Source organism: Morus notabilis, unplaced genomic scaffold (assembly GCF_000414095.1).
Source record: "Morus notabilis unplaced genomic scaffold, ASM41409v2 Scaffold1674, whole genome shotgun sequence".
NCBI classification, from domain to species: domain Eukaryota; kingdom Viridiplantae; phylum Streptophyta; class Magnoliopsida; order Rosales; family Moraceae; genus Morus; species Morus notabilis.
The window spans coordinates 20,475-39,505 of record NW_010358727.1 but is presented as its reverse complement, the minus strand read 5'-3'; the positions used below and the strand labels follow the sequence as shown (position 1 = coordinate 39,505).

At 36.3% G+C, this 19,031-nt stretch overlaps 1 protein-coding gene across 1 annotated transcript; it reads right to left on the bottom strand.

Moving 5' to 3' along the window:
* Nucleotides 1-1,854: 1,854 nt before the first annotated feature.
* Nucleotides 1,855-16,910, bottom strand: LOC21384895. Its single transcript, XM_024162423.1, has 14 exons — nt 16,843-16,910; nt 16,442-16,511; nt 16,142-16,343; nt 15,728-15,802; nt 15,502-15,603; nt 15,291-15,331; nt 14,950-15,063; nt 5,648-5,762; nt 5,278-5,468; nt 5,065-5,181; nt 4,097-4,177; nt 3,692-3,939; nt 2,817-2,856; nt 1,855-2,569 (listed from the first exon to the last, which is right to left on the bottom strand). The coding sequence occupies exons 2-14, from the start codon at nt 16,490-16,492 to the stop codon at nt 2,024-2,026; spliced, it is 1,923 nt and encodes a 640-aa protein (XP_024018191.1). The 5' UTR covers nt 16,493-16,511; nt 16,843-16,910; the 3' UTR covers nt 1,855-2,023.
* Between the last annotated feature and the right edge of the window lie 2,121 nt (nt 16,911-19,031).

Genomic DNA, 19,031 nt, shown 5'->3' with positions numbered 1-19,031 from the left:
TTATGTGAGAGCTTTTTACTGTAGTAAAAAAGTTAAATGTGATTGTTTGTGAGAGCTTTTTACTGTAGCAAAACTCGAATTCTAAAACTCGAATCAGCGAAATGAACGGAGAGATCAAGTTGATAGGTTAAGGCTGACTTGGATTGCCACTTCGAATTTGGATAAAGTACTGCATGATTCGAAATTTAAAATGGTTGACAAATCCAAATTAATGGAGGAGGAAAATTAATCATGTGGAGTACAAGAACGTCCGAATCAAGCTTGGTTTATTCTTGAGATATATATATGTATGTATATATATATATATATATAGATTGTACATGTACGTGGAGAGGTTTGGCTTGCTTTATGATTGGTTTGGAAGGTGTTGTACAAGAAACAAATATGGGATATAGCTTGACAGCTTGCGTACAGGAATTGATTTGAAATTCAAATGTGGTGATCAAGCTATTCATTTGAAGTTAATTTGAAATCTGAATAAAGATAGGGTCTGCGAGTATATAATTGTGAGTAATTAGTCAAGAGAAAATCATGGGAAAAAGTGTAGGATATTCAAATTGAATTTGAATTTATTCTCGGAGGATGTTGTGAAGCCTCGTCTTTTTGCAACTCATTTTGACACAGATTGAATAGAATATTTTCAGAGAAATAGTCTGTGAGTTTGAGAGTTTTGAGTGTCATTAATTTTGTCATTCGAGAGAGGGATTAGAAGCTTTTGGGAGGGTACTGCCAGTCGAATGAATTTCGCCGTGCAGTTTTAAAACGAGTGGTATTCGCTGGACAATACTATTAAAGAGATTCAACATGGCGATGACAAAGTCAATGAGAGAATCTTTGGGTGTATAAGTCTAATTGGTGTTTGTAATCTTGAGACTAAGTGCATTGTTCATTGTCTGGATGTGGCCCCGCAGATGTAGGTGAGCGCACTAAACTGTGATACCATATCATGTGTTTTCTATTTTCTGCACTATTATTTTTTACTTGATTACTTTGACGTTTCTGCACATAATAATTATAGTTAATCTTAGTGTTTCAGAAAGTGTTACAACACTCTCTAAAACACTTGCGTAGAAAATATAGTTAATGGTTAGTGTTTTTTTGTGATTGCCACACCATATATATAGTAATTATGGTAATTGCTAGAAATCAATACTGTCGCTACTGTAATGTTATCATGAAACACCTTTTTAGTGTTATATAATAATAAGACATTAACTTTGAATACAAACAATCTTTCTAACTTTGGAGAATAAGTTTTACCATCTCTCTCCTTTTTACTAGTTGTCCAGCAAAATTTGATTGTTGGACTCGTATTCATACGTGAAAAATTTTGTTGGTTCAAATTTGTAGTTTCAGACATGAAAATTCAACCAATCCCCACAATGTAGTTTGTGTAGATTTTATAGAAGTTAGTCATTGATTCATTGAGATTGCAGGTATAATTAAACAGTAATTCTGCACGTGAATATACTATAAGGTGTAGAATTGAAATTCCCCACCTGTGTCAAAAAAAAAAAAATAAAGTTGATGCCAATAAACAAGACTCATTTTCCACCAATTTATACGCAGACAAAAAGAAAACAAAAAAAAAAGGAAAAAGAGAGATAGAGAAAAGTATGGATTCAGCTGGAATATGTACTAAATCCCATTGTTGAGGTTCTTAATTCTTATACTGCAGTTGGAATATGCAAAAGAAATCTCTGTATTGGACAGCTCTTATTTTATCTGCCATATTTCATTTCAGGCTTTCAAAAAAAAAAGGAAAAAGAGAGATAGAGAAAAGTATGGATTCAGCTGGAATATGTACTAAATCCCATTGTTGAGGTTCTTAATTCTTATACTGCAGTTGGAATATGCAAAAGAAATCTCTGTATTGGACAGCTCTTATTTTATCTGCCATATTTCATTTCAGGCTTTTAGCCGTTGGAATTTTGGAAATATGTACTGTATCTTATTGTTGTTACATAATTTACATGCAAAGGACCATTCCAAACCATGGTAACGAATTACTTGAACAACAAAATTATGGAGGCAGCACTACTTGCTGGCACAATATCAGATCCGAAATGGTCTTGCCATGGCGATCGATCCTTCTGGAGCAGTTGACGCCCCCATCTAGAATGTTCCGAACCACAACATTCAAAGATTTGATTCCTCTAACTTCATAAATTTGCACTTTGACATGTTCATTAACCCATTTGTCTCTTTCATTGATAGCGTTGGACTCGAGAAATGAAGATTTGTTTAGAAGAGCTGAGACTGCTTCCTTTACCCACTGGGGCGTTATGACCAACTTCAACCTCTCAATATCTGAAGGGAAATGTGGGATGAGAGAGAAGTTTAAGTCATTCCCTTTGTCTCCAACTCTGCTATGCGCCACATCATAGAGTGGAATCTTTTTGCCAGAGGGAGCAGGAGATGTATCGCCTTCCGAAAATAAAATATGATCCAAAGATTCTTGTAAAACAGGCCGTTTCGTGAGCTCTTCACTGCTATTTCTCAAGTTATTTGATTTTGTCACTACAGAGCGCTTCACTGCAACCCTCCACGAAACATGTTCACGACAGACCTGAATACGTGCAACATAGACTGCTATAATAACTTGATTCAAAGTGAACTTTGGAAGTTAGCATTACAATGTGTAAAGGAAAAAGAATAGCAAAACATGGAGAAAGAGAGCGAACATAATGATTACTTGAATCTGATGGGGCATAGTAACTTATGGTAAATGTTCCATTGAAGTTTCAAGTTCTTAAAAAAAAAAGGTTACACACAATAAAGAAGATAAAATATTTCAGTATGGCGACGGAGAGTACCAATTGCTTTTCAAGAATGATCTCTTTCTTCTGCCCAACACTGCATTCAGAAATCACACCCCAAAAAAAAAAAAAAAATGGTCAGGCTAGAGTGCAAAAGTGAGGAAGAAAAAAGAAAAAGTTGAAAGCCTTTATAAGAGCATTAGAATGAGAAAATGCATATCGTAAACCCCAGAAACTCTAAGCAACAGTGAGGAAGAAAAAAGAAAGTCAAAAGCCTTTATAAGAGCATTAGAATGAGAAAATGCATATCTGTAAACCCCAGAAACTCTGATTCGCGGAGTCAAAGTAAAATGCGCAGCTCTATGCCCTCGAGAATTAGTGCTTTTTACCGAAACTGCGGTTCTGCAGCTGAGGTGTTGACTTTTTTTCCCCTTCCACAGGGAATAATCTTAAGCATCATCCTATGGGATAACATCAGGGTGGTCACGAAACAAAAAATCGATGCTTTAATTTTGTAATCCAATCAAGTTCTAGTGATATCTAAAATCCCTATTATACATCTCAACATGAGATGATTTAGATCTACCAAAAATGTTTTTAACTAACCCACGACCTCGAGACTACTTCGTAAGAGAAAAAGGCCCTTCCAACTTTGAGGCGAGTACAGCATGTCCAATCAATTTTAAGTTACGCTATCATTATATGTTGTAAAATTTAGTATTTCAGGGTCTCAGAATCCAACATGACGAGCTCTAATGCACTTTAAATGGAAGCACGTCAACAGCAAATTCAACTCACTATTTAAATTTTTGTCCAGGTTTTAATGCTGGAAACCAATTAATCTGAACATGAAGCCGTAAGGGTTGTGAATTTATAATCATCAACAATGTCATGAATAATGAAATGAACGGAAAAGCTGATAAGAACTCGACCTGATACCCCCACCACCAGCTGGACCATTAGTATATAATGCTGTAAACTCCCTTGTAAATTGAACTGCATGTTCCTTCAGCTCAAGTAAACCATCCATGCGTAACCTTATATCTTGATGATCTTCTCTACTCTTCAGAGACGAAGTGTCCTCGCCAGTGCTAATTGCTTTCAGACTGTCAACGCCGATTATATAAGAAAATATGCGACTGTTAATGCCAGGCAATATTTCTTCCAACCATGATCTGACCTAATAATTTAAAAAGAAGAATTAAATGAGTTGGAACTTTGAAGCTTGAAATTAATAAGGAAAGAATTAATATGTTGACAATCACTCCAGTCAATAACTTTTTACTCATTTGAACAGCCTTACTACAGTAGTAGTGACAAAATCTAGACTTATCTACCAGAAATTCAGCAGCCTTAGCACGTTTAACACATTCATGTCCTCCATAAGACACCTCTCCCCATCCTTTCCAACCGCAGTCCTAAAAATAAGAAAAACAATAATCTTCAAATTACATGAGATTCAGTATAAAAGTGTACAACTATCCATGAATGATCATATCAGATGACACAACAGAGGAGGAAATAGATAAAATGTTTATATTTGGTACATGCTACCAGACGAGTGCAACATATCTAGTCAACAGAAGGTTTCAATCTCCCGTCATACCCAAAATGACTCCCATTGAGGAGAGAGTCCGGCTCACCTTATGCGACATCAGTCAACCATATTTACATTAAACATAAAACACAAACGATTATTTTTGCAGCAGAATAGTAGAGAATTTTGATTCATTGAAGATTCATTAAGCAGTCCTTGATCAAAGTGTTATTTTCTGATGTAACCAGGAATTGGGCCCCTTTTTTGTAGGCCTTACCCGATTTTCATAGACGAGGACATCTCTTTCTCTTTCTTGTACATATTTCTTTTATTAATATAGAGTATCTTGTTATATATATATATATATACACACACACACATATATATATATACATATATATATATACATATATATATATATACACACACACACACACACACACACATATATATATACACACACACACACACACACACATATATATATACACACACACACATATACACACACACACACACACACATATATATATAACAGGCAAAGTAATAAAAGGTAAAACTATATATATACACACACACACACACACACACATATATATATATATATATAACAGGCAAAGTAATAAAAGGTAAAATTTAATCAATTCCGAAGTGACTGCATGTGCACCAGATCTCCCAATAAACCTTTAAAGCATAAGAATGGCACTCATGATCATATTTCTGTTTGTCTTTACATATCAAATCAGCCAAAAACATCAAAAGCATTACCTTTGGAATCAACTGCAGGAGTTTATCAGGAACTAATCCAGCAGCAGGTTTTGCTCCAACACAAAGCACTTTGCAACTTGATTGAGGGGAGAATGAAACATCTCGAAGATCAATAATCTGCATTCAGGGACAAATAAACAAAGATTTAAGTCTTTAATAATTTTCCTTTTTTTTCCCCCTTTTTCCGGTAGAAATGTAAGCACAAAAACTTACCACGTCAGGAGTGACATAGGCACTAGGATCCCCAACTTCATAAAGAAGTTGTTGAGCACAAGTACTGAAATTTAAGACCCCGCCACTACCTTCCGCCTTTGCAACAAGTACGCTTCCATTAGAACAGATTTCAGCATAAGGAAGTGACAAATCAAGAAGTTGAGAGAAAGGCATGTCTCGGTACTTGTCTCCTACAGAAAAAGAAAAAAAATCGAAACAAAAAAGGAAAAAACAAAAACAAAAACAAAAACAAACCACTGTTCTTCATGAAAAAAAAAAAAAGCCATAGAAAAAAGTAGCTTCAGTTCTACCTTGAAAATTTAATTTAGGTTTTGAGCTATTATGGAATCAAAATAAAATGAAAGTTCACCTGGATGCATGAAGTATCCCCCTGTAAGTTGACAGCCACACTCCAAAAGGTGTCCAGCCAATGACCCCTGTGCTAAAAGTTCTAAGTTGTCCCAGTTCCAACCTAATTCATATATCTGTAAATACATAAGCAGAGTAGTTCCAAAAACAGCCTATCTGAACCAAATCAAAGCAGAAATTGTTGGATCATTAATCCAACGTTGGGCTTATATGTGAATAATTATGTGTTGTGGGCTGTCATATAAGGTTAAGCCCAATTAAAAATGATCTACTAAGCTTTGGGTATTTTGGGCTTTAATGTATCTAATAGGGTGTGAGTCTTTAATGTGTAGAGACTTAAGGATAATTTCTATTTTTATAATGGGCTAAAATAGAAACACCAAAAGATAACAGGGAAGTTATCTATATATAGCGGTTATGGTCCCCAGATCGCACGTTACAATCTATTCTTTCTACATCCCATCATCAGAGAGAGTACAGAGAGAGTTAAAGGGTTCTCTAAGAAAACGTGTTGATCTCGAGGACAAACTGAACGGCTCTAGAAAGAAAACAGCAATATGGATTCAGGTACGCTTCCGCTTACAGATTTATTAATTCTTAATGATCTAACATGAATGTTCTTGGCTTTTTGGTGATGGTTTTCACCAAATCATTGATTTCTAACAAGTGGTATCAGAGCCTTTTCATGTTGAATCATTGAGAACAAATTCTGGATGAATTTTTGTTGAATGTATTCCATTTTTTTTCTTTTCGGTTTAAAAAAAATGGAAAAAGGTGTTATTGACCAGCGGCGAGCTTCTGCCGCCGGCACAGTCAAAACCGGCTGCGACCTTGAGGCCGCGCCGGCAAGGGAAGCCGCGGCCTGTTGGCCGCGGCGGGATAAGGGGTGCGGCGGCCTCTTTGGCCACCGCAAAAGGAAGGAAATAAAAGGATAAAGATGGAGTTGGCGGGCAGGCTGGAATGAGGATCTGGGTCGGGTCCGACCCGGTCCAGCCCTGACCCAATTCGGTGTTGACCTTAGGTTGACTTTGACAGTTGACATTAGGTTGACTGACTTTGACTATTTTTTTTTTTGAAGAACTAGGGCCGGCGGCAGCCTCTGCCGCCGCTGGCGCTACGAAAAACCAACACGGCCCCAGGTCGCGCCGGCGACGAAGAGCCGTGGCGGAATGGACAGGCGGCCGCCTGTTGGCGGCTGCAAGCTTCAGGGTCGCAACAGTCTGTTGCAACCCTTTAGGGCAGCAGACTTTGGGCTTCGGCCCAGAGCTGCTAGCAACAAAGCACGAGCCCAATTGGGCCCGTCGCTGAAGAAAGGAGTTGTGGGCTTTTGCCCACAGCTATAGTAATTTTGTCTTTCTTTCTTTAGGCCTTCTGGTTTTGACATGGGCCCAATTGGGCCCGTGACTTGAGATAGGCTGCGGACTTAGCCCGCAGCCATATTAAAAAAAAAAGGGATAAAGATGGAGTTGGCGGGCGGGCTGGAATGAGGATCCGGGTCGAGTCCGACCTTGTCCAGCCCAGACCCAATTCGACGTTGACCTTAGGTTGACTTTGACAGTTGACTTTGACTTTGACCCTTTTTTTTTGTCAATTTGAGTGCAATTTTAAATTCAGATATTGGTATGGTTATATATATTTTGAGATGAATTAATTGAAGTAACATGTCGCCAAAGTGACCTCTCTGGTGGAAATTAATTTGTTTTGGAATATAAACGATTGTGTATATGTAACTTATGTGAATATTGATCGGCCCAAACGAAGGTTAATATTTAACAGAATTGCATGTACACTTGTGGTAATGAACGCGTGATGATTACTCAGTTTTACATGTGAACAATAAATCGGCCCAAAAGAAAATTTATTGTTTGGCGTGTTCTTATTATCAGTATTTGATTACTGCACCAAGATATCACTTACAAGTTAATATTTGTCCAAAGATAAAATGTTAATAGAGCGCCCGGTATCTTGAGATGGGGTTTACCTTTATTTGAATTTATTTTTGTTTTGAGACTTATGTGAGCTTGTTTTGTTTGTTTGTTTGTTGTTCTCTGTTTAGCTATGACTTCTGCTAATATTACTGCCAACATCAACTCTATTCTTATGCTAAATTGCTCTAACTTTAAAGAGAACATATTGATGTTTCTCGGAGTCATGGATCTCGACCTTACATTAAGGGTTGATTCATCTCCACCTCTTACGGATAAGAGTACCTCTGATGAAAAGAGGGATATGGAAAGGTGAGAGAAATCAAATTGCATGTGTATGATGATCATGAAGAAGGCCATTCTGAAAGCATTCAGGGGCACAATGTCTGATAAGATTACTACGGCGAAGGAGTTTCTTGTGGACATTGAAAAGAGGTTTGTTAAGAACGAAAAGGCTGAAATAAGTACGCTCTTGACAAGTCTAATTTCAATGAGGTATAGGGGCAAAGGCAATATCAGAGAGTACATCCTAGAGATGTCTCATCTTACTTCAAAGTTGAAAGTACTTAAGCTTGAACTCTCTGAGGATTTGCTGGTGCATCTGGTTTTGATATCTCTTCCAGCACAGTTTAATCAGTTTAAGGTGAGCTACAACTGTCAAAAAGGGACTTGGTCTCTGAATGAGCTCATATCACACTATGTTCAAGAAGACGAAAGGTTGAAGCAAGATTGTAACGCCCTCCAGAATTAAACATGTTTAATTATGCTAAAATGTGAATTATTAGTGTGCCTAATTTAATTTTCACAATTAATCAATGGACTTTAAATTATTTTCAGTATTTATAATTTCACCTCAAAAGTTTTTGAAAATACACTTAAATTTTAATGCATTTCCCCTTTTTTCCATTTTTCTTTTTCTTTTCTTTTTCTTTTTTCTTTTTTGTTCTTTTCTTTTTTTCTTTTCCCCCTTTCCCTTCCTGTGCAGCCCAGCCCCCCCTCTCCTTCTTTTTCTTTTTTTTCTTCTTTCTTCCTCTGGTTCTCTCTCTCTCTCTCTCTCTCTCTTTCTTCCTTCCACCGCCGGCCACCTCCTTCTTCGGGCTTTCTCCTGCCGGCCTTTCTCTCTCCCTTGCTCTCTCTCCGGATTTCTCTCTCTCCCTCTCCCTCTCGGCAGTTTGGCCGAGAACCACAAAAAAAAAAACGAAAAACGGGAGAAATTGAGGGAGACAAAGCTCGAGCAACTGATTTGAGGTAAAACCCTTTGAAACCCACTCTTTGATTCGAATTTTAAGCTTGAGAAAGTTTGATTTTGATAAGATTTGAATAATTTTGAGTTAGCGTTTGAATCTGAACAATTGTTGTAGGAATTGAATGAAATTTGGGGGTTTTAGTTATTGGACTTGTTTAATTGATTGGAAACTGATTTTGATGGATTCTGGAGAATATATATTGAAATTGAACTTGAATTGCAAGTTTGAAATTTTTCTTATTTATGCCGGCATGCTGCCGAAATTTCTTTAAAAACTTATTTTTAAACTGAAATTAAATAGGAAACCAAACCCATGAATTGGATTTAAATTCCTAAACTAAATTATAAAACCATTTGTGAAACTTGGATTTGAGTCAAGGCACACTAATAGGAAACAATTAAACATGATTAAACTTAATTCGTTTTAGGAATGAGAAATATTTCCTAAGATATTGCTTTTGTGATAAAGCTAGTGGAGAAGGTTAAGTATTAAAGCTCTAAGGAAAGCGGAGGCTAGGAGAACGGAAGGCTAGCCCAGGTTTGACATCCGAGAGGTAGGATATTCTTGTCCATATCCTTATTAGCCTCACTTTAAATGATTTTGGCCAATGAAAATATTTTAGAACAAAACATGTTTAAAGAAAATGATTTTAAAGAAAATGCTATTAAGTTTTCCAGTGATTTTGGAAATGAGATTTTAAAGAGTATTATTTTTTAAAATGAAATATTTTAAGGAATGATACAACGCATGGTGGCTTCAGAGATCGGGATGTGGGAATCACATCCTTGGGGGCAGGTCCCGAAACTCGTACGGATCCACTTCTTGTTTAGTGGAACTATGGCTCTGCATTTTGCACTAGACAGACATTTTACCGCTTCTTGTTTAGTGGTATAATGAGCTGCACACTTTCATTATACAGACATTTTCTACTATGTGAGTATTTTCTTTTCTAAAAAGGGATGACCGGTCCCGAGTGTATGTCTTCGGACCGTGAGTACTTTTATTTACTATGTTTTATAATAATTATATCCTACTGGGCCTTTCGCTTACTTTTCTTGTTTTCAAATATATTAAACCCCTCCAAACGACGCGAGGAGTAGTGCGGAGTAGGTAGTTACTACCGGTGATGTGGACTTGACCTCGGGAAGCGAAGAGTTGTATCCTCTTATCCTTTATCTCAAGACATGTATAAAAGATTATGGATTGTAAACTTAAAAAATTACTAGACTGTGGTTGATGTCACATTTACTTTTGTTTATATTCATGTATGCTAAACACCTGTGGGAATTCCTGACTTGATACCAGGGACGTGATTTTAAACTGGTTTGGTTAGAAATTTCACCACCCTTCTTAAAATTAAATTTCTCTTGAATGCAGGGGCTTGTTTGGAAATACCTGGATGTTTTGGATTTGAAAAAAAAATTTAAAATATTTGCAACATTATTTGCTAATCACTCTCTTAAACAGGTTTAAATTTCTAAACAAGCCTCCACGTTACTAACCCCGGTTTGGAGGCGTGACAAAGATAAGGTAGGAAGTGCTCACCTGGCCTCAACCTCTAAAGACAAAGACAAGGGAAAGAAAAGGAAGAAGGAAGCTGCAGAAACGACACCTCAAAAGAAACAACAAAAGAAACCGGTTGAACCGGAAGATACGGATTGTTACTTCTGTAGAGTTGAAGGGCCTAAGAAGAAGTATTGCACCAACTATCACGCATGGCGTTCTAAGAAAGGTATGCTTCTAAATTTGGTTTGTTCTGAGGTTAATTTAACTTCGGTACCTAGACACACGTGGTGAATAGATTCTGGTGCAACAACTCAAATCAGTATGTCTATACAGGGTTGCCTGAGTTGCCGAAAGCCAAGTGATGGTGAAAAATACATCTATGTGGGCGATGGCAAGATGGTTCAAGTTGAAGTAATAGAAAAATTTAGATTATTATTAAAGACTGAATTATATTTGGATCTTGATGAGACATTTATTGTACTATCTTTTAGACATAATTTAATTTTTATTTTTGCTTTGGACAAATCTGGTTATTGTTGTTCATTTGGGAATAAAAAATTTAATTTGTTTCATGATTCAAAATTGGTTGGTTCCAGTTCTTTGTCAAGTTATGATAATTTTTATTTAATTGATACAATTACTTCATTTAATGAATCCCTGCAATTAAGTACACGAGGTATAAAGAGAAAATTAAGCAATGAGAATTCGGTTGCATTATGGCACAAGAGATTAGGTCATATCTCCAGACGGAGAATAGAGAGACTTGTGTCAGACGAAATTTTAGACTCCTTAGATTTTACAGATTTCGATGTTTGTGTTAACTGTATAAAAGAGAAACAACCCAATAAAAAGAGATTTGAAGCTAACAGGACTTTGGACGTTTTAGAACTTATACATACAGACATTTGTGGGTTATTCCCTACGGTTGCTTGGAATGATCAGCAATATTTTATGACGTTCATAGACGATTTTCTAGAAATTACTACATATATCTCATTCATGAAAAGTCAGTCGTTGGATGTGTTTAAAAATTATAAGGTTGAAGTTGAAAACCAACTCAGTAAAAGAATCAAAAGCGTCACATCTGACAGTGGTGGTGAGTACTATAGTAGATATGACGGTTCAAGTGAACAACGTCCAGGACCGTTTGCTAAGTTCCTAGAGGAATGCGGTATCGTCTCACAGTACACTATACCGGGTTCGCCCACTATCAATGGTGTTGCTGAAAAACGAAACAGAACACTTAAGGACATGACGAGGAGTATGATTTGTCATTCTACCTTACCAGAATCACTCTGGGGAGAAGCGCTTAAGACTGCAGCATATATCCTTAACAGGGTTCCAACTAAAGCGACTGTTAAAACCCCTTGTGAACTTTGGATAGGCAAGAAGCCTAGTTTAAAGCACTTGCATGTTTGGGGATGTCCAGCTGAGGCAAAACCTTATAGGCCTAATGAAAAGAAACTGACCTCAATGACGGTGAGTTGCTCTTTTATTGGATACTGTGAAAGATCCAGCGGGTACAAGTTTTATGATCCCACGCCTAAGTCGATTTTCAAGTCGGAAAATGTCCGGTTCTTTGAGGATGTCGAGTTTGCGGGGGGAGATGCAGTTAGGGACTTTGTCTTCGAAGATGAATATGTTGATATTCCCAAAGGTCCTATTAGCATTGATCAGGATCTTATTCCTGACTTTGTTCAAGACACAACAGATCAAGACAATGTCAGAGAACCTCCCATACAAGAAATTGTTACAGAAGAACAAACTCTGTCACCTCAAGAACCTATGACATTAAGGATGTCCACTAGAAAAAGGAGAAGTGCGGTGCCAGATGACTACATCGTATTTCTCCAAGAACATGAGGTAGACAGTGGAGTGATGGAAGATGATCCGATCAACTTCCGTCAAGCCATGAAAAGTTCTAACTCTCAAAAGTCAGAAGTGGATTGATGCCATGAATGAGGAGATTAAGTTTATGAAGGACAATGACGTGTGGGATCTTGTCCCATTACCAGAATGTGCGAAACTCATTGGTTGCAAATAGATATTTAAGACCAAGAGGGATTCGATAGGTGATGTGGAGAGGTACAAGGCACGTCTTGTCGCAAAGGGCTTTACACAAAAAGAATGCATCAACTATAAAGAGACTTTATCTCCGATTTTTTCAAAAGACTCTTTCAGGATTATAATGGCATTGGTGGCGCATTTCAATCTTGGGTTACATTAAATGGATGTAAAGACAACGTTTCTCAATGGAAATATTGATGAGACAATCTAAATGGTGCAACCAGAAAACTGTGTCGGGAGACCCAAAGAATATGTTTGCAAACTTAAGAAATCCATCTATGGGCTCAAATAAGCATCTTGACAATGGTATTTCAAGTTTTCATCAAGTGATCATCTCGTTTGGTTTTGAGATGAATTTGGTCTATGATTGTATATACCATAAGTTCTGTGAGAACAAGTATATTTTTCTGATTTTATATGTCGATGACATTTTGGTTGCCAGCAACGATATAGGCTTATTGCACGAAACCAAGAGATTTCTAGTTAAGAATTTTGAGATTAAAGATTTTTGTGATGCCTCTTTTGTATTAGGCATACGGATACACCAGGATCACTCTCGGAGTATTCTTGAATTATCACAAAATAGCTATATCGAAAAGATTCTCAAGAGATATTGCATGCTGGATTGCAAACCAGGTGATACCCCTGTGTCTAAGGGAGACAAGTTTAGTCTCAATCAGTGCCCTAAGAATGATTTTGAGAAAAAGGAAATGCAAAAGATTCCTTATGCGTAGCAGTAGAAAGTCTAATGTATGTTCAGATTTGTACGCGTCCAGATATTGTGTACGTTACTGAGATGTTGGGCAGGTATTTAAGTAAATCCAGGAGTATAACATTGGAAAGCAGCCAAACAGGTCTTGCAGTACTTACAGAGAACAAAAGACTACATGCTCACATATCGGAGGTCAGATCAGCTTGAGATCGTTGGGTATACTGACTCCGATTTTGTTAGATGTCAAGATGTATGAAATCTACATCGGGCTATATCTACCTGCTAGCAGGAGGTGCTGTCTCCTGGAAGAGTGCTAAATAGTCTCTTATAGCATCTTCTACCATGGCGGCAGAGTTCATAGCATGTTATAAGACGTCCAATCACGGATTATGGCTGCGGAATTTTGTCACGGGGCTGCGCATAGTGGACGGCATTGAAAGGCCGTTGAAGTTATTTTGTGATAATAAGTCAGCAGTGCTGTATTCCAACAACAACAGGAGCTCGACGAAATCAAAGCATATAGACATCAATTTCCTAGTCGTCAAGGAAAGAGTTCAAAGTGAACAATTGTCTATAGAGCACATCAGTACAAACTCCATGGTTGCGAATCCGCTTACTAAGGGATTGTCATCCAAAGTGTTTTATGAGCACACTGCTCGTATGGGTGTCATGTCATTAGAGGATATTCAGTTTTAGTGGGAGTTTGTAATTTTAGATGCTTTTATGATATAGACATATTTTCAGTTATTTCAATTTATGGATATTTTGAGGTTATTTTCTGCAGAAATAAAGTTTTGGTTTATTCACACTCTGATTTTGGTATGGTTTGATCTCACTAAGGTTTAAGGTGGACCAATTGGAAATAAGCATGTTAAGATCACATTACATGAAATTTCCATGCTAAACATCGACATCATGATCCATGTCATTCAGTTGTATTGGCATACGTGACCATTGATAGGTCGAGTTACGACAGTTGTAACGAATGCCGCTTTGATCCTATGTTGGTATGATTGATGGACCGGATTGGTTATAGATACATTTCGGTAATTACAGCAAAGTTGAGCTCATACGGTTATTTTTGCAAAGCATAATTATAAAGTTACACACATAGCCCAAGTGGGAGATTTGGGCTTATATGTTAATAATTATGTGTTGTGGGTTGTCATATAAGGTTAAGCCCAATTAAAAGTGATCTACTAAGCTTTGGGTATTTTGGGCTTTAATATATCTAATAGGGTGTGAGCCTTTAATGTGTAGAGATTTAAGGGTAATTTTTATTTTTATGATGGGCTAAAATAGAAATATCAAAATATAATAGGTAAGTTATCTATATATAGCGGTTATGGTCTCCAGATCGCACGTTACATTCTATTCTTTCTACATCCTATCATCAAAGAGAGTACAGAGAGAAAGTTCAAGAGTTCTCTAGGAAAACGTGTTGATCTGGAAGACAAACTGCACGGCTCTAGAGAGAAATTAGTCAATATGGATTCAGGTACGCTTCTGCTTACAGATTTATTAATTCTTGACGATCTAACATGAATGTTCTTGACTTTTGGGTGATGATTTTCACTAAATTATTGATTTCTAACAGAAATAACAAAGAAAGTTCGACTCATTTTGAATAAGAAACTAATAAGATAGAAGTTTTTGAAGAGGATAAAATAAATTGTTTCTTTGAGGATAAGAAGCAGAAAAAAGCTGATAGGTAGTGAAACATGCATTAATTTGAAGTTCTAGAAAATAGATGATATTTGAAGATCCAAAAGATAAGGTGGCGGCCAAAGGAGATTTAGCTAGCCCGCACATTCTTTTAGAGTTGAGGATTCACAAATTTCAATACCATTGGTGCCAAAAATAAGGCAGCATCTGTGACGCGAGAAGTTATCACAACGTCAGGTTGATGCTTTTCCAGACATTCGACTATGGGAGCAGCTCCAAGATATGTGCTAATACCCTACACCAGTGATACCAACGAGATAATATCCACCTTTTCAAGAAGAATGTTAGAGCAAAAGATAGCAAACATTGATATGGATCGAACTCTTTACTTTTGATAAATTATAAAATGGAAGGTTAACCCTGAACCATGCCACTGAAATGTCAATGAAACAGAAATTATGCATGCAAAATAACATCAACTTCTAGAAATACAAAATTATCTAAGAGGTACTAGAATCTTACGCCTTCCTTGATGTAGGATTTCTCATGAGAGGATCCTAAACCTATGTGAACAATAACATGGTAATTAGTTCAGTAATAGGACTTTGTGTTGTTCTATAAATGAATAAAAAGCTAACTCAGATTGTGCAATAATCCAAATATATCAGAGTCCAGAAATTCTTTACAATGTGTCTGCAGATGATTTAGAACCTCCTAAGGTGAATTGAAATACCTGTGTTACTGATAGAAACCTCATGAGCCACACCAACAGCTATATTAAGTCCCAGGCTGTTTGCTATTTCTATAACCTTCTTCTGCGCACCAGATGGATCCACTACCCAGAAAAGAAAATAAAATACTCAAAATAAAGTAATACAATGCATTTGATCCATAGAAAAGCAAATGAAAGCAGTGTTTTCAGATTGAATATTAATATTAGTTTAGCTTGCAATTCTTACTTGCACCCATGTTGGTGATTATGCAAGTTCCTCTCGCCACAGCTAAAGGTAGAAGCAAGCGCATCCAATCCGAAACTGCACGTTGATTGTAAATCACCGGAATAAATCGTAGGATTCAACACAAAAGTAAATCAAGATAAGTAGCATGAAGCATTTAAACCAAGAAAAGATGCAATCATTCGGCAGTTCCTGAACTAATTTTTTGCAATTAACTGGTGTAGTTCTCAGAGTTTGACACGCATTAACTATTAACAAATATAAAACTTCACATATAAAGAAGTACAAACTTTCAAGGACATGTAAAAATGTCTAATCCCATCCTTGTGCAGAACAGAATAAACCTTCAAGTACCATATTTCAGAAAGCTAATATAAGAAAAACATATCATAACTGACAAAAATAACAGGGACATACTCCGCGAATCAAAACCATCGCCACCTGACACCATAACCTGATATCGATCAGCAAGGGTGCGCTCCGCTAGGCATTCAAGTACAAGATAATTCAGCTGTTTCACTCTCTGAAGCAACTTAAGAGCTGCCAAGGGCCTATCACCTCCAAAACCAGCTCCACAGCCAATGTACACCTTCTCCCTTCGTTTTGGGGGATTTTCTCTCTGCAGTTCAATTCAACCCCAAAATACTCAAACTCTATTTCATTTCTAAATTTGCTTTAACTGAACAAAGCTATAAATGAATGATATTAAATTGTTACCAGCTTAATCACACAATCATGAATCTCATCTTTGTCATCATGGGTTTCCATTTTATACGCAAAATAGTCCCTGGAGAAGGCAACAAATTTTACTTTTTAGAACCTCCATACATAACTGGTAAATTATTAGTCTCCAGTTTTCTGGGAATCAATCTATCAGTTGTTAACAAATGCCCATGAATTCATGTTCCCATAAAAGGCAATTTATCATGCGATATGAGTGTTCGATCTCCCAGAATGAAAAATGGGATTTGTGTGTGCTTAAAGCTTCAAGAGTAGTGATTTGCGAAATAGAAATTAGATTTACAATGTAGACTTTTAGACAATAAGATTAACGATTTGATGGAAAAAAAGAAAAAACAAAAACAAAAAAGTTTGTTTCAAAAGATTGAGCGTCGTACCTGGCAAGTCCCTAAGCTACAAAAGCATGAACAATGAATGACTCTTCTTGAGAAACTGGGCTCCGTCCTATTGGTCTTTTTGGTGCTAAGACAGCTGTCGTTTGTTTCTCTTTAAAACTTGCTGTTGTTTAATAATTACAGCGACGTGTCGTTTTAGTTGGAACTTTGGTTGCCATGTGTTAGAAAACTACACCTCGATTAGATATTTAAAGCATGTTTGGTAAAAAGATTCAAATGCGCCGATTCAAATGGTATGATTCAGAATTATAGTTTATAATTTTAATTTTAAAAATTTAAATTATTTATGAGAAAAAAATATTATAATAAATTAAAAATTATAATTTTAGATTAGGTAAAAAATTTTAAAATAAATGAAGCATTAATAATTTTTTATTATAATATTTTTATGTGGACTTCTATAATCATAATAATGCATTATATAATTAATTAAAATATTTTATAGATAACTGTGTTAATGTGAATTAACATGTGTATATATATGAAATATCAGTTCATAATAAGATTGACACTTATTTTATTAACTCGCTTAGGCATATGAACTCACTCTTTCTAAATATTCTAAATATTTGGTCTGCCCATTAGGCCAAATTTCCTCTTTATCAATAAGTTTGGTTGAGGCCCAACAAGGCCTAATTGCCTAAGGTTGCAGCACAAAACCAGAGGAGAAAAAATTTTGCGGGGGTTGTTGGTGTCTCGGGAAAAGATAGGCAGAGAAGAGAAAGAGTTGAAGAACTCTTCAAGCCCCTTTGTCATTCAAACACCAATTCCGACTGGTTTTGAACGTTTTTTAGAAACCATGAACAATTCTATATGCTTCAAAATCCATATGACAATGTATTTTTGGGTTTGATTGTTTTTTGATCTCATTTATGAGTATTGAGAACTCATTAGTTCTAGTAAATTGTATCAGAGCTTAATTTCTTGGATTTGTGGCTATAGTTTTATTTATTTATTTATTTTTTTTGGTTTACTGCACGTTCCTCCATAGGGTTTTGGTTTTTATGGGTTTTTGAGTGAAATTGATGTTTGAAAACCAAATAGAATAAAATTTGGAGCAAAACCCATCTAAGAACGTCAAAAATGGACCACCGGAGCTCAGTTTTCCAGTGGGTCGGGTCACGGATTCGACTGAGTCTCATTTGCAGTTTTCAGAGCTCAGGGAACCTTGAAACAACATGTCATTTTTCATCCTTGTGGGAAAATGACATGTCGTTTGAAGGAGGAATTGTGGCTGTCGTGTGAGTGAAACGACATGTCATTTTCAATAAGCCCAAAACGACATGTCGTTTCTGGAGACTAAAAAAAAGGCAGTGGTGCATTTAATGCGTCAGCTGGAGCGTGCTTCAAACACGCTAGAAAAAGGTGCACACCAGTGCGCGTCAGGGCCTAGTGGCGCACGTAGGACCCATTTTTAGGCCAAATTCTGCCCTATTTTGTGATTTTAACTCCATTGCGCTCCATTTTTCATTTCCTACCCATTTATATGATTTATTTTGGGTTTAGGCCACCATAAAATCATGTTTTTAATATTTTTATATTATTGATTGTATATTTTTATGGGGGGCTAATTCTCATAATTTTCACACAAATTTTTTCTGGGCATTTCGTATACAATTTGTTTAATGATCAATGCCATAAAATTTATATTATGTTGTTATTATTATATGACATATTTAATTGTGAGAATTCGACAATAATGAATGTTTATGTACTTGCTTGTCGTGAGTCAAAACATGTCAAATTGTCTGCGTATGTTACGGAACTCTCCCACAAAATTTAACATTTCCTTTTAAAAAATGCATTGGAATAAACACACTCCTTACATGGATGCGCATGACCTACTAGAAAATAGTTTTATTTAAATATTTGTTTATTGTAATAATTTTCATATATTTTCTGGATAGTTTTAATTCTCACTATTTTGAGACCTAAAATGTCACGATCCCAAGGATAGGGCTGTGATTATTGAGATATAATTAAAGAAAATTAACTTAATTAAACTAGATTAATTAAGAAAAATCCGTGAAAATAAAATAAAATATACAAACACCAAAATAGATATTAAAATATATTACACCGGAGTCTTTCTTTTACAAACAATATTTAAAACAGTCTATAAAATTCAAGAAAAATAGTACAACTCTGGGACAATGTCGACCAATACAGTT

Excerpts from the sequence above, each read along its gene's own strand:
- LOC21384895 (XM_024162423.1), bottom strand. The coding sequence starts at position 16,492 with ATGGAAACCCATGATGACAAAGATGAGATTCATGATTGTGTGATTAAG. Across the intron at positions 4,178-5,064 it reads TCCTGCAGTTGATTCCAAAG|GACTGCGGTTGGAAAGGATG; the intron begins GTAATGCTTTTG and ends TCTTATTTTTAG. Across the intron at positions 3,940-4,096 it reads CTAAGGCTGCTGAATTTCTG|GTCAGATCATGGTTGGAAGA; the intron begins GTAGATAAGTCT and ends TTAAATTATTAG.